The 17,150-nt window shown below is 49.3% G+C and overlaps 1 protein-coding gene across 1 annotated transcript in view; it reads right to left on the bottom strand.

Annotated features, from left to right (window-relative positions):
- Positions 1-9,169, bottom strand: part of SGIP1 (SH3GL interacting endocytic adaptor 1) — a 38,920-nt gene extending 29,751 nt beyond the window's left edge. Inside the window, exons 1-5 of the mRNA XM_074151828.1 lie at positions 9,123-9,169; positions 7,891-8,013; positions 4,829-4,853; positions 1,929-1,985; positions 1,450-1,504 (exon numbers count right to left, since the gene is read on the bottom strand). Of these exons, the coding sequence (XP_074007929.1) occupies positions 1,450-1,504; positions 1,929-1,985; positions 4,829-4,853; positions 7,891-8,013; positions 9,123-9,169 (307 nt within the window). The remainder of the gene's footprint in view (positions 1-1,449; positions 1,505-1,928; positions 1,986-4,828; positions 4,854-7,890; positions 8,014-9,122) is intronic.
- Positions 9,170-17,150: the final 7,981 nt, after the last annotated feature.

Raw genomic sequence — 17,150 nt, 5'->3', positions numbered from 1 at the left:
TCGAACCTCCCTGAAAAGTGAGAATTAGGCATTCCCAAAATGCTTATCCCAAACACCCCAGGGTGGGAGCAGTGCGTAGGGGGAAATCCTCCCACTGGGCCCATCATTTCTTTATCCCTGTGCTGGCAGAGGACGTGGGAATGATGCTCGCAGTGATAAAGGCAGCCCAGGTTTAGCCCAGCAGTGATCTGCATCACTGTCTGGGTTTCCAGACGGCCAATGGCATCCTGGGGGGCATCAGGAAGAGTGTGACCAGCAGGTGGAGGGAGGTCATCCTCCCCCTCTACTCTACCCTGGTGAGGCCCGATCTGGAGCACTGGGACCAGTTCTGGGCTCCCCAGTTCAAGAAGGACAGGGAACTGCTGGAGAGGGTACAGCAGAGGGCTACAAAGATGATGAGGGGCCTGGAGCATCTCTGTGATGAGGAAAGGCTGAGGGACTTGGGTCTTTTTAGTCTAGAGAACAGAAGACTGAAGGGGGACCTCATTAATGCTTATAAATACTTCAAGGGTGGGTGTCAAGAGGATGGGGCTGGTCATTTTTCAGTGGTGCCCAGGGACAGGACAAGAGGAAATGGGCACAAACTTGAATATAAGAAGTTCCATCTAAACACGAGGAGGAACTTCTTTCCTGTGAGGGTGGCAGAGCCCTGGAAGAGGCTGCCCAGAGAGGTGGTGGAGTCTCCTTCTCTGGAGACATTCAAACCCCCCCAGACACATTCCTGTGCAGCCTGCTCTGGGCGGACCAGCTTTGGCAGGGGGGTTGGACTGGATGATCTCCAGAGGTCCCTTCCTGTGATTCTGTGATTCTTCCCCATGGGGACCATCCTGGCCCATTGCCCACAGAGCACCAGGATTTCTCAGTGGCAGCAGAGGAAGAAATTCTGCTTTTCCACTGATGCTTTTCCTCCTCCAGCTGCGCAGAGGCAGCTGAAAACCTGCTGCCAGCCTGAGAACTGGGGCTCCGGCCATCAACATCTCCTCGCCCCTTAGCGGGGCACAATTATGGGAGCTGCAAATTGGTCTTTGCTCACTTTACTGCCACGTAGAGCATTTCTGCCCCAAAACAGCATCATCTGTGACAAAGCACCGCACGGCCAGCACCCACAGATGAGATGGGATATCGGGGTCTCCCTCATGGCGAGACTCCCACAGGTCATTCCCACCGGGATGCTCCTTGTGCTGCTCCCATCTCCTCCTCATTTCACAGCACCGCATCAAAGGCAATTAAAATCACCTTCGGCTCTACTGCCTCAGCTCATTCCCCCTGGGAGTCAGTGTTAGCTGTGGAGTGACAGCTCGAAAGGAAAATAAAAAGGGCGAAAATTGATGATGAGGATAATAATAATAATAAGAAGAAGAAGAAGAAAAATAGCCAGTGGCCTGCCCATGAACCCCAGCTCATCTTATGGCCTGCAAACCGAGAGGCAAAGCCAACAATAAAGGATATAGCCTGGTTCCTCGGGTCGGATGCTGTATCCCTCCTCATCGAGCTCAGGCGAATTCTGAAGAGGGCACACAAAAAGGAAAAAAAAAAAAAAAAACCAAAACAAAAAACCCCAAAGGATTAGGAAGCAGATAGATTTTCCACAGGTGAGATTTCACAATGCTCAATTTCTGCAGAGAATTTTCTGCCATGCTTGGTTGCAACCCAGGGTTTTCTCCGGGTAACTGCGATGTCCTGCAGGCACGGGCAGCGCTCTCCTCACCTGCAGGGCATCAGGCATTGGAGCCACCCAGTTTCTGGGCAGTTTTAGGCTATTTAATTAACATGCAGATACGAAATACATATCTGGACACAACTAACACCTGGACATCACCCAAAATGGCTATGGCCACCCAGAAAGCCAAAACGGCGGCATGGGAGCACAGCCAGGGTCCCCCGCTGGGAGATGGGCAGAGGGAGGGGAGGCTCCAGGGGACACTTACGTATCTGTCCCAGTCGATCTCCGCATAAAATCCATTCGGGGCTCCATTCGTCTTCTTCTGCAACACATTGGAAAAGAAAATTTCCAAGTTTTAAGTTAAGGAAACAAGAATACAGAGTGCCTCCCATGCGTGCATTGGCACGGCTGGGACACGTGGGCATCGCTGCTCTGCCCCTGCACACCAGCATCTCCCACTTCTGGAAGGTCTTCCATACCACAGAGCTAAAAGAATGTTTTGGTTTGTTTTTTTTTTGAACTTTCATTAGCTGAACATATACCATTTCTCAAGGAAGAGAAATTAAATGACCATTTCTCCGCGTGCCAGGGTGCTCCAGCCCATGGGGAGAGGTGGCGGCAGCAGGGGCTCCCGATGCCCACCGAGCACCTCTGTTTATCAGGAAATAAACACTTCCTGCAGAAGGTACCGAAAGAAGGACTGGGTTTCTGTTATTCAGCAGCCGAACGGGCACAGAGCACGCTGGTTTCAGTGGTGAGAGGGGTCTGGGCTGAGCCGGGTGGGATGTGATGTTAGTGCACGTCATGACACACCGACAACACACACACAGGTTATTGCTGCTTCGGACAGAGGGGGGGGCTGGTTTGGAAGAAGGCTTTGGGCATCCATCACCTGCGGGACCCTTTGCTGGTCTGCTCTGGGCACCCAAAAAAATTGGCCAAAGCCAGGGACTGAAGTTAGGCTGGGTTCTCAATTTTGGGCACCTAAATTAGATAATAATCCAGTTCCTTTCAGCTGCCAGAGGTAGCACCCCCACCCCAGCACCCCTGCCAAGGGTCTAACACACCATCCCAGGGGTGGCAGCGGCACGGGGGCTGGATGAAGCTGCCAGCTCCCTCATCCTCCCCATTTCATAGAATGGTTTGGGTTGGAAGGGACTTTGAAGATCATCTCATTCCAACCCCCTGCCCTGGGCAGGGACACCTCCCACCAGACCAGGTTGCTCCAAGCCCCCTCCAACCTGGCCTTGAACCCCTCCAGGGATGGGGCAGCCACAGCTTCTCTGGGCAACCTGGGCCAGGCTCTCACCACTGGATGGTTTCACCCAATGGTCCTCCTGATGCTGCCCAAGGACAGAGCAGCCCCATTAAAAGCAGAAAGGTGAAAAAAAATCAGAATCTGGATGCAGTTATGTGGGGCTTCCGCTTTTACCCCCAGTCCATCTGTACTCACCCCCATCTCTATTCAACTCATATCCATCCACCTGACTGAACCTAAATGGGGTTTTCCTATCTGCTGGATTTCAAACCAAAAAAAAAAATTACTCTCTTTTTTTAACCACCCTTTCATAGATGTACACCGAGCTCCACTGTTTTCCTTACCGAATTTTTTTTTCCTCCTTCACGCACACTCTCGGGTTTGCTATTGCAAGGTGGCTCAGTGGGATGAGGGCTGGGCAGCTGGAAGGGATTGGGGTTTGGCAGAAAAAGGGTTAAAGTGTCGGGTGGGTTTTAATTTTTAATTTTTTTTTTTTTTTTAATAAAAAACCACACACAAAAATAAGTTACGAGGAATTAGCAAACACACCGCACGGTTTTATAAGGAAAGGAGGGCTCAGCTGCGGCTCCATCAGGAGCAAGCGTGGTTTTCAGTGGGGGCAGGGAATGGGGCTCTATTCAGCAGTCAGAGGAGCTGCCATCCCATCTCCTGCTGCAAATATTATAGTGAGAACATGTCGCAGGAGGAAGAGATATACTAAAGGTCTCCATCCTCCAATTCCCCTGCCTCCAATACATTCAGTGTCTTCATTATACCCTCCCCCCCCAAAAAAAAAAAAAAAAATTTTAAAAAATGGCATTTCTGCATCCTTCAGCTTGCTGGAGACCCTGTCCTGCCCTGCACCGAGCTTGAGCAGCAAACCACCTGGAAAATCAAGAGGAGCGCAACTGGGAGGGCAGCCGAGCTCACCCAAGGTCCCTCTGCTCATGCCCGGCAAGAAAAGGCACTTCTGCCGGTGGAGGGAATGGCTCCGGGCTCCTCCTTACATTTTATTTATTTATTACTGCTGAATAGAGCCTTGGTCAAAGCGCTACCTGAGCTGCAGGCTCCTTTTTTTAAATTGCTATTTCTTAACAAGCGGCTTACGAACACAGGGCGAGCCCAAAGCCAAGGATCTTGGGTCAGATGTGGAAGGAAAAGGAGAAAAAAAAAAAAAAAAAAGAAAAAAGAAAAAAAAGAGTGATCTCTCCAAATGAGCAATTTGGCACCTCGATTTTCGTATGGCTTTGTAAAAGGCACCCCAGCACCGCTCTCCCTGCCGAGCCTCCCGAGGGGCTCTCATTTTTTATTTTAAGGTGAGCTTCTAACGCCCGAGTTTGCTCAAGAAATAACGACCAGCACAGTCCCAGTCTGAACCCAACATACTTATTTGCAAAATCGAAATTAAACCTCTAAAGGAGACGTGGTCCCTCTACTACCCAGATCTAGCGGGGGTGTTTCTACTTAACACCACAAATAAAAGCAGCAATAATTCAAGAAACAAGTATCTCCTTATTTTCAGTTTCATATAGAAAATAAAAACAGGCATTGGAAACAGCTGTTCTGGCAATTTTCCTTTAGCTCATCGCACAGCCAGTCTGACCCAAGCCAATTAGCGGGAGCAGAAACGAGGATGCCGAGCCGGGTTTTTAGCAGGACACCTGGCCCCTCTGCCCACGGCGCTCGTCAGGTGTTTCTGTGTTGGTATTTTCTTTATGTTAGTTTGGCAGAAAACCTGGAAACCGCTGTTATTTTAGACTGGTAGCTTCTTACTGAAATTTATTTTCTATATTAAACAGAAAGGAAGGGATGGGTCACAAAGTGCTGATGGTGGCTGATGGAGAAATTCACATTTCAGGGGCCGCAGCAGGAGAGAGAGGAGGGACCGGGGTCCGTGCAATACTTACGATGCCATCCCTGTCCGGGGACCCCCTGCAAAGGAAGGAAAGCAGCCACGTTAGTTCCCAAACTCCTTACCGCTTCCCTAATTAACTGTGGGAATGGTTTTCTTAACGAATCCGCAGCAGCAATGGCCTTAATTATGAAATTGTCGGCAAATCTGGATTACCTTCCCCGCGCTCCTTGTGAAACCCACCCAAGGGTCTCGGTGCCCGTGCCCTTGTGTTATCAGATACCAAATGTTATTACTAAATAAAATGTTCCTGATGATGATGACGCTTTCCCGGCCAAGGAGGAAGGTGGTACCCATCCCACAGCCCTGCCCTGGGTGCGCATCCTCTTGTGGAAGACAATAAAAATTGCATTTAGAGACTTATTTATTTTTTTTTTCTTCCGCCAGAAGCACAGTCACTTCTCTTTTGAATGGATTTGAAAATTGATGAGACACCTCAGGGATCCTAATCCCCAACGGCTTATGGGATTTGGACCCCGGTGACAGCAAGCGGCGTGGCCGGCTCAGCCGCCGTATTTAAACGCTGTCTAAGGATGCTAAGTTATTTAGTGAAAAGACAAATATGTTTATGAAAAAACAGACGGGCTCCTCCGCCTCCCACACGCTCCCGAGTTTTATGCGTTGCCAGAGATCTGCCACAAATTAATGTCTGACTCAGGGCATCATCGAAAGCCTGCGGGGAGCTGCTGCCCGTCCAGCTCTGCTTTAACAGAATAACACCTTTGGATTTCCCTAATTCATACGCGTCTGCCTCCCACCTCCCTTATCTTGTGTTTAATCTCTTTCCAAAAAAATTTGGAGAGGCTTGTGCATGTGGCAAAGATCCTCTCTGCTTCCATATTTCATAGACTTACAGAAAAGTTTGGGTTGGAAGGGATATTTAAAGGCCATCCAAGTCCAGCCCCCTGCCCTGGGCAGGGACACCTCCCACCAGACCAGGTTGCTCCAAGCCCCCTCCAACCTGGCCTTGAACCCCTCCAGGGATGGGGCAGCCACAGCTTCTCTGGGCAACCTGGGCCAGGCTCTCACCACCCTCACAGCAAAGAAGTTCTTCCCCACATCTCATCTCCATCTCCCCTCTTTCAGTGTCAAACCCTTCCCCCTCCTCCTAGGGCTCCCCTCCCTCATCCAGAGTCCCTCCCCAGCTTTCCTGGAGCCCCCCCCTTGAGGGACTGGAAGGGGCTCCAAGGTCCCCCCAGAACCTTCTCTTCTCCAGGCTGAACCCCCCCAACTCTCTCAGCCTGTCCTCCTACCAGAGGGGCTCCAGCCCTCCCAGCATCTCCGTGGCCTCCTCTGGCCCCGCTCCAACAGCTCTGTGTCCTTCTGCTGTTGGTGGCCCCAGAGCTGGAGGCAGCACTGGGGTAGTGTCTCCCCAGGGTGGATTAGAGGGGCAGAATTTCCCTTACGTGCAGGGAATGCCACCTCCTGCTCATCTCCCCAAAGCCCAGCCAGAAGCGGCTGTGAAGACCCTCAGCTGGTGGAGGGAAGGAAGGGCAGGTCCTTCACTACCACACTGCAGCCCCAGCACATCCAGCATCTCCCCACCAGCAGCTCCAGAGACCCCACATCATGGTGCCCACCACCCAGGCCATGGGCAACAGTGGCCCAGCCATGGCAGGGGGTGACCAAAGGTTCTTGTCTGAGCCCATCACCCCTCACCAGCTGCCGACGGGGGATTTGGAGAACGCTCAAAGCCTTTTGGGGCAATGACCGCGACGCGACCCCGCGACGTGCTAATCACTGCCGCTTGCTAATTGCGGCATCTCCCCCACAGCAGCCCTTCCTCAAGCTCGTTACCATCACGAATGCTTCAGGATTCATTATCTGTGTGCCACCAGCTTCCCCAGCCTCTAGGAAGAACAGGCTGCTGCAAGCACGTGTGGTCACAGTGGTGGCTAAAGGCAGGACCTAGACCTGGTTCCATTGATTTTTTTCCATGAGCAGAAGATGGGAAGCAGCCTGTTTCCTGCCCATTCGTCCGACAAATTATAAATTAAACCATGCACAGCTGGAGCAGGAGCTCCTGGCTGTCCCGCAGCCTGACCTGGCTGGTGGATGGACAGCCACCATTCCTGGTGACAAGCTCTCCTCTGCCAGCAGGACAACAGCTCGGTGCCACACAGCCATTTTGGGATATGCTCCATGTCCCCCCACATTTCTGGGGCCCCTTTTGCAGCGGGCAAAGCCCAGCAGGGGCTGTCCCTTCGCATGGGAAACCTCACCCACCGCTGCCGAGATGTGAAACAGCTCAGGAAAACAAATTAAAAAAATAAAGAAAAAGAAGAAAAAACCCATAGGGTTTCTGCTGTGCCAGACACTGAGCACCTGGGGGATGCTGTAGGTGCAGGAGCGGGGCTCCCCGCTGCCTTTCCCCTGCTCCATCCCCAGCACACAGGTTGCACAGGCTCCTCTGCCACACTGTTTTGGGACATTTACCCCAAAACCTACATCAGCAGCAGCCGAGAGCCCTCCTAAGGCTGGGTTCAACGCCCCGCCAGTGGTTCTCCACCCGTGCACAGCATCCCCTGCCAGATGTGGGGGAAAAACTCCCCGCCAGATGTTTTCCCAGGAAGCCAAAGCATCTCTAGAAGCAAAACCAAAGGAGAACATGATCCATCAGCCCCGTCCCGAGCCTCCCCCAACCATGCAGCGCTGCGCTGCACTGCGGCCTCGCTGCCTGCACAGGCATCTGTTCAAATGGAATTTGCATCTAAAAAGATCTCAGCAGACGGGCAAATCAGCAGTTTGGGCAGAGATTAATCTGCTGAAACTCTCCGAGGAGTAATTTTCTTCTGATCACCGCTAACTGTCACCGTAAATTGCAAACACGTGGACAACCGGCTTTATCGTCTCTGCAGCGCCACCGAGAAAAATACCTTATTTGTTGGCCACCGGCTGTACAAGGGAAACGGCTTAAATGTATTTGTTATTACAAGACTTGATCCAAGGATGACAAATGCCTGTGATGTGCCGACTTCCTTCCTGTCCTGGCACGCCGGCATCAACTGCTCCCCAGCATCATTATATATTAATGTGGTTTATAGCTCATTGACTTACGTGGAATCAGTATCCTTTTCTTTCTTGCGTATACCAAAGGCCTTCCTTGTACGTTTTTTCAATCCTGTGGACAGAAGGAACACAAATATGAACGCGGGATTAATATTATGCTTCAAATAAATCCTGCAAGAGGTTCCTTATTCCCCTGTCACAATTCATAAATCATAATTCATAAATAAGGTTAAAAAAGAAAGACCCAAACCCAAGAAGCTGCCAGCAGGACTTTGCAGGTAGCCTGTACATTTGCTTGTGCCTTTTATTTGTTCACTTAACACTTATTAACTTGATCTCAGCATGTGTGACTCCATATTTCACAGTCAATATTTCTAAGCTTACTGTCTTAATTATACACTCCTTTGCTGTGCCCCATGTGGGTACTAATGGATGGTGGGGAAACCCTCCTTTGGCGTAAAAAAAAACCAAAAACCACCAGTTTAAACCATGAGACTGGTTATCTTTTGTTGGGATTCTTAATCTGCACAGTGCTTAAAACCATGCCTGGTACCAACGACGCTGGAGCTAACCAGGAAGTGAAGCTCAGGGAGCCCCACAAGCCACGAAGCCCACCAGGGCAGTGGCCACCATCACACCACTTCTAAAAGAGATGGAGGAGAGAGGGTTTCTGCAAGTTTCTCCCTCTTTTCCAGCCTAAGGGCTATCCAGGCAAGGATATTTTTTTAATAACCGCTTCCCTCCTCTTCCCAAAGCAAGCAATACATGGTCAGGGATTAAGGAATCCCTTATGGGATCCGACAGACCCCCAGCCTATGGGATCCATACATCCCCCCCCTGCTCAGGGCAGCACACACAGCCGGGAGCGATGCTGAACCCTCATCCTGCAAACCCTGACGTGGACAACTTTGTTTTTACTACGTCTTGCCTTCCAGCTTTCCTATAATTTCTTCGAGGCTCCAGCAAGTTATTAATAACCAGGGAAGACTTCCATTGATCTCACCCCCTAGAATAACTTTAATCTCAAAGCAGAATGGGGAGGGCCGAAAAAACCCAGAAACGAGTTGTTGTTTAGTCTTATTTGAAGAAGCACCCGATTTGGCTAAATTTTGTGAGGAAGCCTTCTGCTCAGTTATATAATAGGCCCACCATCTGCTTAAAATTATAATGACTAAGGGGGAAAAAGGGATATTAAGGAAAGGCGCAACAGAAATGAAAGCCTCCTTTGGAGACAGTTATCAAGAGATGGTGGAAGTGGGTCCTCCACTGAACACCACCACCCAAGCCGGGGTGCCTGCCCCCTGACGGTGACACCAGAGAGGTCCATGGTTCGGTGGGGGACAACATGATGATTTTCCAGGACAGCTCTGCTCTCAGGTGGCTGCAGCTCAGAGGAGCTCATGTCTCCCTTGATGTGGTCAAGCACAGCCCAGAGAGCTGCTAGAAGTACCCCATCAGCAGTGGGGGGACAGAGCTGAGGGTTGTGCATGGAAGGGGACTGCACACTCTGGCCCTCAAGTCTCCTTTCAGTTGGTTTTAGGAGCTGAATTGCCACAAAACCAGTCCTGGCAAGAGTCATCTTTATAAAAAAGAAGAACTTGGTCCACAGAGTGAATGCTACATGGAAACACCATGGGTTCACGGGAACCTCACAGAACAAGACAGATTTACTGCTGGAAGAGAAAAGGTGACAGTAAGTGGGAGAGAAAGCAGAGAAGAGGCAGTGAGGTGGCACAAAGATGGGTACGAAAGAAGAAAATAGAGCATATCCATGTGGGGCATCAAGGGATGGCTCGGAGCAGGGAGGAGCTGAAACCACCGCTCGGGTGATGCTCTCTAAAGCGGCAGCTAACATGGAGATCAAATCCCACCTCTTCCCATCAAGGAGCGCTGCTGGGTACCTGATCCAAACCGCCCTTCGGTGGAAAGACTTCAGCAGTGGTTCAGTTTGTGCTCTTTGTAGGGGCACAGTAACACCAGGAAGAGCTCCCACCACATCAGGCATGAACTGGAGAAAACACCAGCAACGGCAGCACTAAACACTGCACCGGCTGTCCTGCTCAAGGACCAGCGGGACATCCTTTGAGATTAGACCCAAATGTTTGAGGACAGATGTATTTGACACCTCTGCTCTCTCCTTCGGCAGGTTTTCCTCAATGAGCCTCACGCACAACAGCCCAGAGTCATTTGTTTGCTATTACTTCTGAAGCAAGAACACCCAAAAAATCACATCAACGGCCACAAGACCAGCCTTGTCCACAAAGGCCAAACACAGGGAAAGCCACCGGCCCCTCCAAGGTACAACTTCACGTACCGCGATTAATCCTCAAGCCAAATGGCTTCGAACGCTCTTACTCAAAGATTCAGAGTAGCCACAAGCCGCGGCTGAACCAACCGTTGTGTGCCAGGGATCCCACTTCAGACACAAGCAGCTCTCTGAATTGGGGGGCATTAGTCACCTCTTATTTACTATTAGCCTTTTTTTTTTTTTTCCCTTAATATACTAAAGAATTGGCACCTGAGAAACGTGAATTAATATTTAACGCCATGGATCTTTCTGAACTTTGTTCTTAAAAAACTACCAACATCTTATTTTCTACACTGAAGACTTCACACCTCTAGAAGAAAAACAACCCTGTTCTCCCAATCCCAGTCTCTCGCCCTCCATCCCCAGATGGTGGGAGCAGCTCCTGCTCCTGGACCCCCAAATATCAAGGGTGGGGGGGACCCTGAAGGAAGAGCTGCTCACTTGGGAAATGGGCCTCGTGGAAGCAACAAACCTCTCAAACAGGAGAGACGTCAGTGAGAAAAATCTTTGTTTTAAACGTTCTTTTGTGATGACTAAAGGAAAAAAAAATAAAATTGAAGTTAGTTCTACTTGGTCTGTGCATGAAGATAAACGTTATCTATTGCTGTGCAGAGACTCAAGACCAAAGTACTTGCAGGGAAGGGGGGGTGAGAAAGAAGAAAGGGGAGAAATAAGGGGAAAATAAGAAATAATCACTATTAGGTTTGTTTTTTTCTTTGTTTTGGTTATGTGGATATTCTTTTGCACGTAGCTTGGAGCTGATTTGAGGAACCTGCTTTCCCCACTGCACACAAACCCGCGCCTGGAATTACTGAATTACTGCGCTGGAGCAAGGGATGTGGAAACCTGCTGCTGTTTCGTAGCCAAAGGACTTTGTATTCGGCGTTGGCTTGCTTTACTAAAGAAATAATAATCCTCCCTTCGCTCAGCAAAACCAAACCAAAGGCAAGACAAAACTACTGAGTTCTCCGAGTCATGCCCAGAGGCAAAAGTCTAATGGTAAATTAACGTGTGAGAAGGGAGGGTGTAACCACATCAAGCCCCAACCAAATAACCCAAAACAGCAGCGTCCCAAATGCTCTTTGCGGGTCAGCCCAGAATTTTCCCCTGGTTTGGGAAGGCAGCAGCCTGCACCGAAGGTGCATTTCATGTGGAAACGGGCATATTTGGTCCATTACAACAACCAGACGTTCCCAACTGCCATGGCCTTGGTAGCAGAAATGTCAAGTCTCAGTAACTCTGCTGTTTCGGTCCATGTTGGTTTTGCCCACCTTATATGTAATTAAATTAATATACATCTCCATAACATTAAAAATGCTTTACCTAAACCAACCTTTGCATTAAAGCTCGTTACCAGCCTTTCAGCAGGCTTAATAACGAGGTGAGGAACTGAGCCTTGAGACAGCCATTAATATTTTAACTGCCTTCATTTACAAGTCTAATTGCAGACCTTGCTCCAGAGAAGAGAGGATGGACCATCAGCGAGCAGCAATAGCACCCTTCGTGTCACAGCCCAAGGGGCTCCTTCTGCAGCAACCTGGCCCTGAAGACCATGGCCAGGGGTTACAACGTCAGTCCTGCAGGAGACAAGGTCTTCTGCTGCTCCCCACTGCCCGCTGCGGTGTCCCCGCAGGCACCAGGCTCCATCCACAAACCCATCACCACTGAAGGTCACCACAGGCAACTAACAACATGCCATTGCCTCCACCGCTACCTGGTTTCTTCCCTATTTTAAAAATTCTGCATCTCAGCTACCTCTGTAGAGCAAGTTTTGATAAAGATTGACTTTTTAACCAGCAGCACTTGTATTTCCCAGCCTCACGCCAGGCTCCTGCTATCGCAAATGGCTTTGCACTTGCTCTGCTGCCGTCTCCTTCTATTTTCCCCCCTATTTGAGGGTATTTATTTCTGGCTTTAGGCTCCCATCCTCTGTGCAAAGTGACATAAATAATGCATGCCAGGTCTTTTTACCAAATGTCTGTCTTCTCAGTCAATAAATTACCCTTCTTATCCCCTTGAGGAAATAATTTAAAACCTCTCTCAAGTTGACTGGTTGTTCACTTTTCCCCTCAATTCTCAAGGTTTCCTTTTCCTAGCAGGGATAAATTACCCTATTTTACGCTTTCTGACAACACTCTCCAGCTCCCTGTCCCAGCAAGAGCTGTGGTTCACTGCTGTCCCCCAGCATCTCCTATGGGCCTGCTGGGACCATCCCTCTCAAGCACTTTGCTCCACCAGCCAAGATGTCCCATCCTTTATGGCACAGGGACATCCTCCAGGACCATAGCTCCCAGGAAATACACAATGAAGACACTCCTACCAATTTAACAAAAAAAAAAAAAAAAAAAAAAAAGCATTTATTACAGCTCAGCTCCTCTTGTATCAAAAAAAAAAAAAAAAAAGAAATAACCCAGAACTTCTTTCCAAAGAGAATCACAGAATCATTTAGGTTGGAAAAGGCCTTTAAGATCATCGAGTCCAACCACAAACCTAACACTGCCAAGTCCACCACTAACCCACGTCCCTAAGTGCCACATCTACACCTCTGGTATCCTGAGGCCAGACCAGAGTATTTTCTATCAAATAAACTACAACCACTGCACGTTCACTCTTGGACAAAGCCCCCATGAAAGAGGACAGTGCCACGGCAGCAGCTCAGGGAGCAGGAAGAGCCCCTGGGCTTTAGCAGCACCAAGTACAGTAGCTTTCTGTGTCAAGGTGCACCAATGGAAGCCACCGCCCTCTGCCTAGGGAAGGGACCACCACCAGACCCTTGGAGATGGGGCCAAGGGACCAGCAAGAACACAAATCCCCAGTGGGATGCACATTTGAGCCATGAACAAGCCTTGGCTTCAAATGAGAAGGTTTACTTAGAATTAAAGACTTTTAATGATGATAATTTTGATTGGTATTTGAGTGGTGGGTGTCCAGAAACCAGCTGCTCCCCAGGGTAAGGACTAGACTTAGTACTCTCCCTGCACAAGCAAAGTCTATGTTTTAACCAGTCAGGAAATTTGTTTTTCTAAAGATTTGCTGGAAAACCCCTTCAAAAAGGCTGGGGGAGTCACCCGCTGGAACTCTCTTGCTTTGTGACCACAAAATACATGAAAAGTGATTTTTTTTTTTTTAAACAAAGAGTTGATGTCCCTTCTGAAGAGGCACGGTGCTGTATCCACATCCAGCTCTGCCCAGGGGCCGCGTGGTCTCACTATACTTAGTATTTCATCCCAGTAAACCAATAGTTTCCAGTGCAAACTGCCACTAAACCACTACATTGAGCTTTGCCACGGCAGGGGGCTAACAAAGCCATCTTTGATAACGAGCTAGCCAGGCGTTAAAGGCCCTTACCATCTACCTGTGTGAATTTACTCCACCCTGTCACACTTCCAAGCTATTGAAAAAATACAAATTATCTGGCTAGCGAAGTCCCACAGACACATACTACAATCTTCCAAGTGCTTGCAACGGTTTCTCCCTGTCAGAAAATGAAAAGAAAAAAAAAAAAAATGAGGAAGATGGGATGGTGGCCTCATTGCCACTTGTGTTGCTCTCTGCTGGAGCAGAACACTGTTGGCTTCTTGCCTGCGGCTTTGGAAAGGAGATCTTGGAAAACAAAAAAGGGAGCAACAACTGTTGTGGGTTTGGTTTTTTTTTTTTGTTGTGGACTTGGGGGGGGGAAGAGGGGGGATGGTCATGGTTTGTTTTTATTTTGTTTTTTAAAAAAAAAATAAATGCTGAGAAGTTTGCTCCTCATCAGAAATTTCAGTTGGAAGGCACTGAAGGACGAAAAGCCTTTGAGAGCCTAAAACAAGATCACAAATAAGTCTGAATAAAAAGAAACATTGCAAGTTATTGCTCTGGGGTCATTTTCTCCTACAGTAGGAGTGGTCACTCCTGGCTCAAGGTCCCAGGCTGCTGAGCCTTGTAAATAATGCTTGTTTGAGATACGGTACACACCACCTTGCACTGGAGGGGTCCAGTGACGGTGCTCTTGGTCACCACCAAGGAAATCAAGAGTTTTGTGCTGAAAACAAGCCCCACCATCAAGCAGAGACGTGCCAAAGAGGAGCAGAGAGGTGGCATCACACCTGGGCTCAGTCCTACTCAGCTGCTGTGCCCAACCCCAGCACCCAACACTTCTGGAGAGACCCCAGAGCTGGGACACAGTTGATGGGAGAGCAATCAGGGCAGATGAAAGCTGGAGGAGCAGGAGATGGGCACCTGCAGGAGCTTCGTCTGTTCAGCACGGCACCAAAAACACGTCAAAAGAGGCTGTGTTGGGATCCAAGCACCTTCTCAAGGAATGGAAACGTGGTGATAAAGGGATCTACACTCCAGTGTGCAGAGGTAATACAAGATCCCGTGGCTGATTCAGAAATACAGTCACGTTTTCCACCGTGAGGGTAATTAAGTCTCTGAGCAGGTTGTGGTGAACTCTGCCTAAGGAGTTTTTGAATTAACATTCAGCACCTTTCTAAAAATACGTATCCTGTTCCAGCTACTAGATGCGAAGAAGAACTTAGAGGAAGCCCTGTGGCCAAGTGGCCACCTCTGGGTTTGTGGCTGCTGCCCCTCGTGTCCTACCAGGCTCTGCTCCAGCCCCGGAGCAGCGAGCATCCATCCCCACCTACCCAGAGCGGTTTGGACTTCCAGGATCTTCACTTCTTTCCCCTTCCCTTTGGTCTGCACCTTTTTCCCTTTGCAAACCACCCAAATACTCATCGTGGCAGCCAGAGTCAGGAGTTCAAAGGGCTGGGGAATGGCACAGCCCTTGAGCTGAAACCCCTGCTCAGTATGCACTCGTTAGAGCAAGGGAGGACGCGCCAGCTTATTTAAATATATCCAAGATTAAACCTGTGTCTGGGCATTAGAGTGGCCCCTTTGCTTTGCAGGCACAATTCAACTCAGACAACCTGTGCCTGCAGTGCAGGGCGAGACCCCAGCCTTTAACTGCATCCCCAGCACGCGGGAACACACCCTGAGCCACGGAAATACTTTTATATTCCATATAAATACAGGTCCAGGCTCTCCCCATGGCAAGACCCAGTGCAACCATCAGCATGGCTTTGGCTGGGTGCAGCCAGGAGCCCAAACCTTTTCCAACTCGTCACAGGGATGTTCAGCCCCCAGGGATGCAAAGCCTGGGGACCAGGCCAGCAGCCAGAGGCTGTCCTTAAAATAAAGGGCAGCATCAGCAGGACACATCACAGCACACAGGGCATCAATTCATTTTCCCTCCACAACGGAGCTGAGCGTTTGAGGACTATCTGACATCAGAAGGATGCAAATCGTTGCTCACAGGTTATTCACCAACCTCCGTGAAGCAGCTGCAGGAATTGCTCACCGCCTGCTTTCCCTAGAAATTAGATTTTATTTATTTTATTTTTTTTTAATACCAACTTTCAGAGACCCCGGGGTGTGTGGCAACCGAGGGATGCGGGGACACAAACGTCTCCATCAATATTGTCAGCAAATTAAATCTGGATACAGTTGTGGCTTTCATTCAGGGCTGGCACACACACAAAAACCCCAGATGCATTTCTAAAGGTTGCTGTGCTATTTAAGAAGTTGTCCAGGACAGGCTCTCCCTCCCAAACGACACCCAGATTTCTATTTTCAGGGGATTTGGCGTTTTTGGTTTTTTGGGAACGGGAGACGACGGTGCTCCCAGATGCCTGCCCTGGCACCACGCAGGAGGGCATTGGGCTTGATGATGGGGCAACTCCCCACACACAGAGCATCCAGGGGACACCCACACATGTTATATCCTCCATGCTGGTATTCCACCCCCCCAAAAAAACCCCCAAAAATCCCACCACAAACCTCTTCTCTTCTTTGCAAGGCTTTGCTGTTACATCTATTCCCCAGCTGCAGCCATGGCCAACAGCAGGTCCCATCTCACAACCCTGTTTTCAAACGCATCTCCTTAAAACCCATTGCCTCCACGCGCACCACAGACTCCCAGCAACTATTTTGACAATTTCCTAAGAAAAACACACCAATTTTACAGTCGTAGTGTTTACGCAGAACATAAGGACTCAAGAAAACCCACCAAAATCCTTGTCCAGGCATGACACCAAGAAACAGCCTTCCATCACCCCATGACTTAGCCACCAAGGCCACCCCGCTGCAGCCAACATCTGTGTTGACCCTCCAGGAGCTCCCACTCCTGATTTTCCAGGTGGAGAAGAGGACACCTGGACTGGTGGTGTGGGTTTGTCACCTGCATGACACAGGAGCCACTTCCTTGGGGACAAGGCACAACTCCGGGCAAGCTGCCAGGGAAACGCGTCACTTGCTCTCAATTTGGTCATCAAAAAAAAAAAAAAAAAACCCAACCACCACCCCAAAACCTGCAATATTTACATTTGCATACGATGAAGACTTAGGCCCAAAATAAAAGGTGATGAGACACTTCTTTCCAGCTCCTCTAACCAGCCTGTTCCTCCCACGGTCTGCTGTCAAATGAATACCTCGATTTTAAAGCAGTGATTAACCGTGGCAATGGTGTAACTAAAAATAAGAGCAGGAGACCTGACCTGAAGAAAGGCTTCATTACCAGGCAGCGTTTAACAAAACCGACGGGAGCTTCTTCCACCCATCTGTCTCCCCGCAGAGGGATCACGCCGGGTGAAGGAGCTCGAGGTCCCCAGGTGGAAGGAGCCAGGTAAACATGAAGATAAATGACCTTATTATTAACAACTTATACAGGCTTCTTTTGCATCTTCCGCACTAACACCAAAAAACAGGCCAAACCTCTGCAAAACTCCAATAAACCGTCTTAAAAATTAAGTCCTCCTTTGACATTTGGAAGGGACCTAAAAGTGCCCCAGATGAGCTCATTATCAGGCGTATTTACCAACGCCACCAGCTCCAAGCAAACCCCACCAGTAACGAGATGGCTACAGGACTGTTTTCAGCAGCATTCCATTTATTAATTTATTTGCTGACAGCAAAATACTGGGGGAAGACTATTTTTATTTTAAATTGTGCTGCTCCT

Source organism: Numenius arquata, chromosome 8 (assembly GCF_964106895.1).
Source record: "Numenius arquata chromosome 8, bNumArq3.hap1.1, whole genome shotgun sequence".
Lineage (NCBI taxonomy): Eukaryota > Metazoa > Chordata > Aves > Charadriiformes > Scolopacidae > Numenius > Numenius arquata.
Note: the sequence above shows the minus strand (reverse complement) of the source record. Positions and strands in the feature narration are given on the sequence as shown.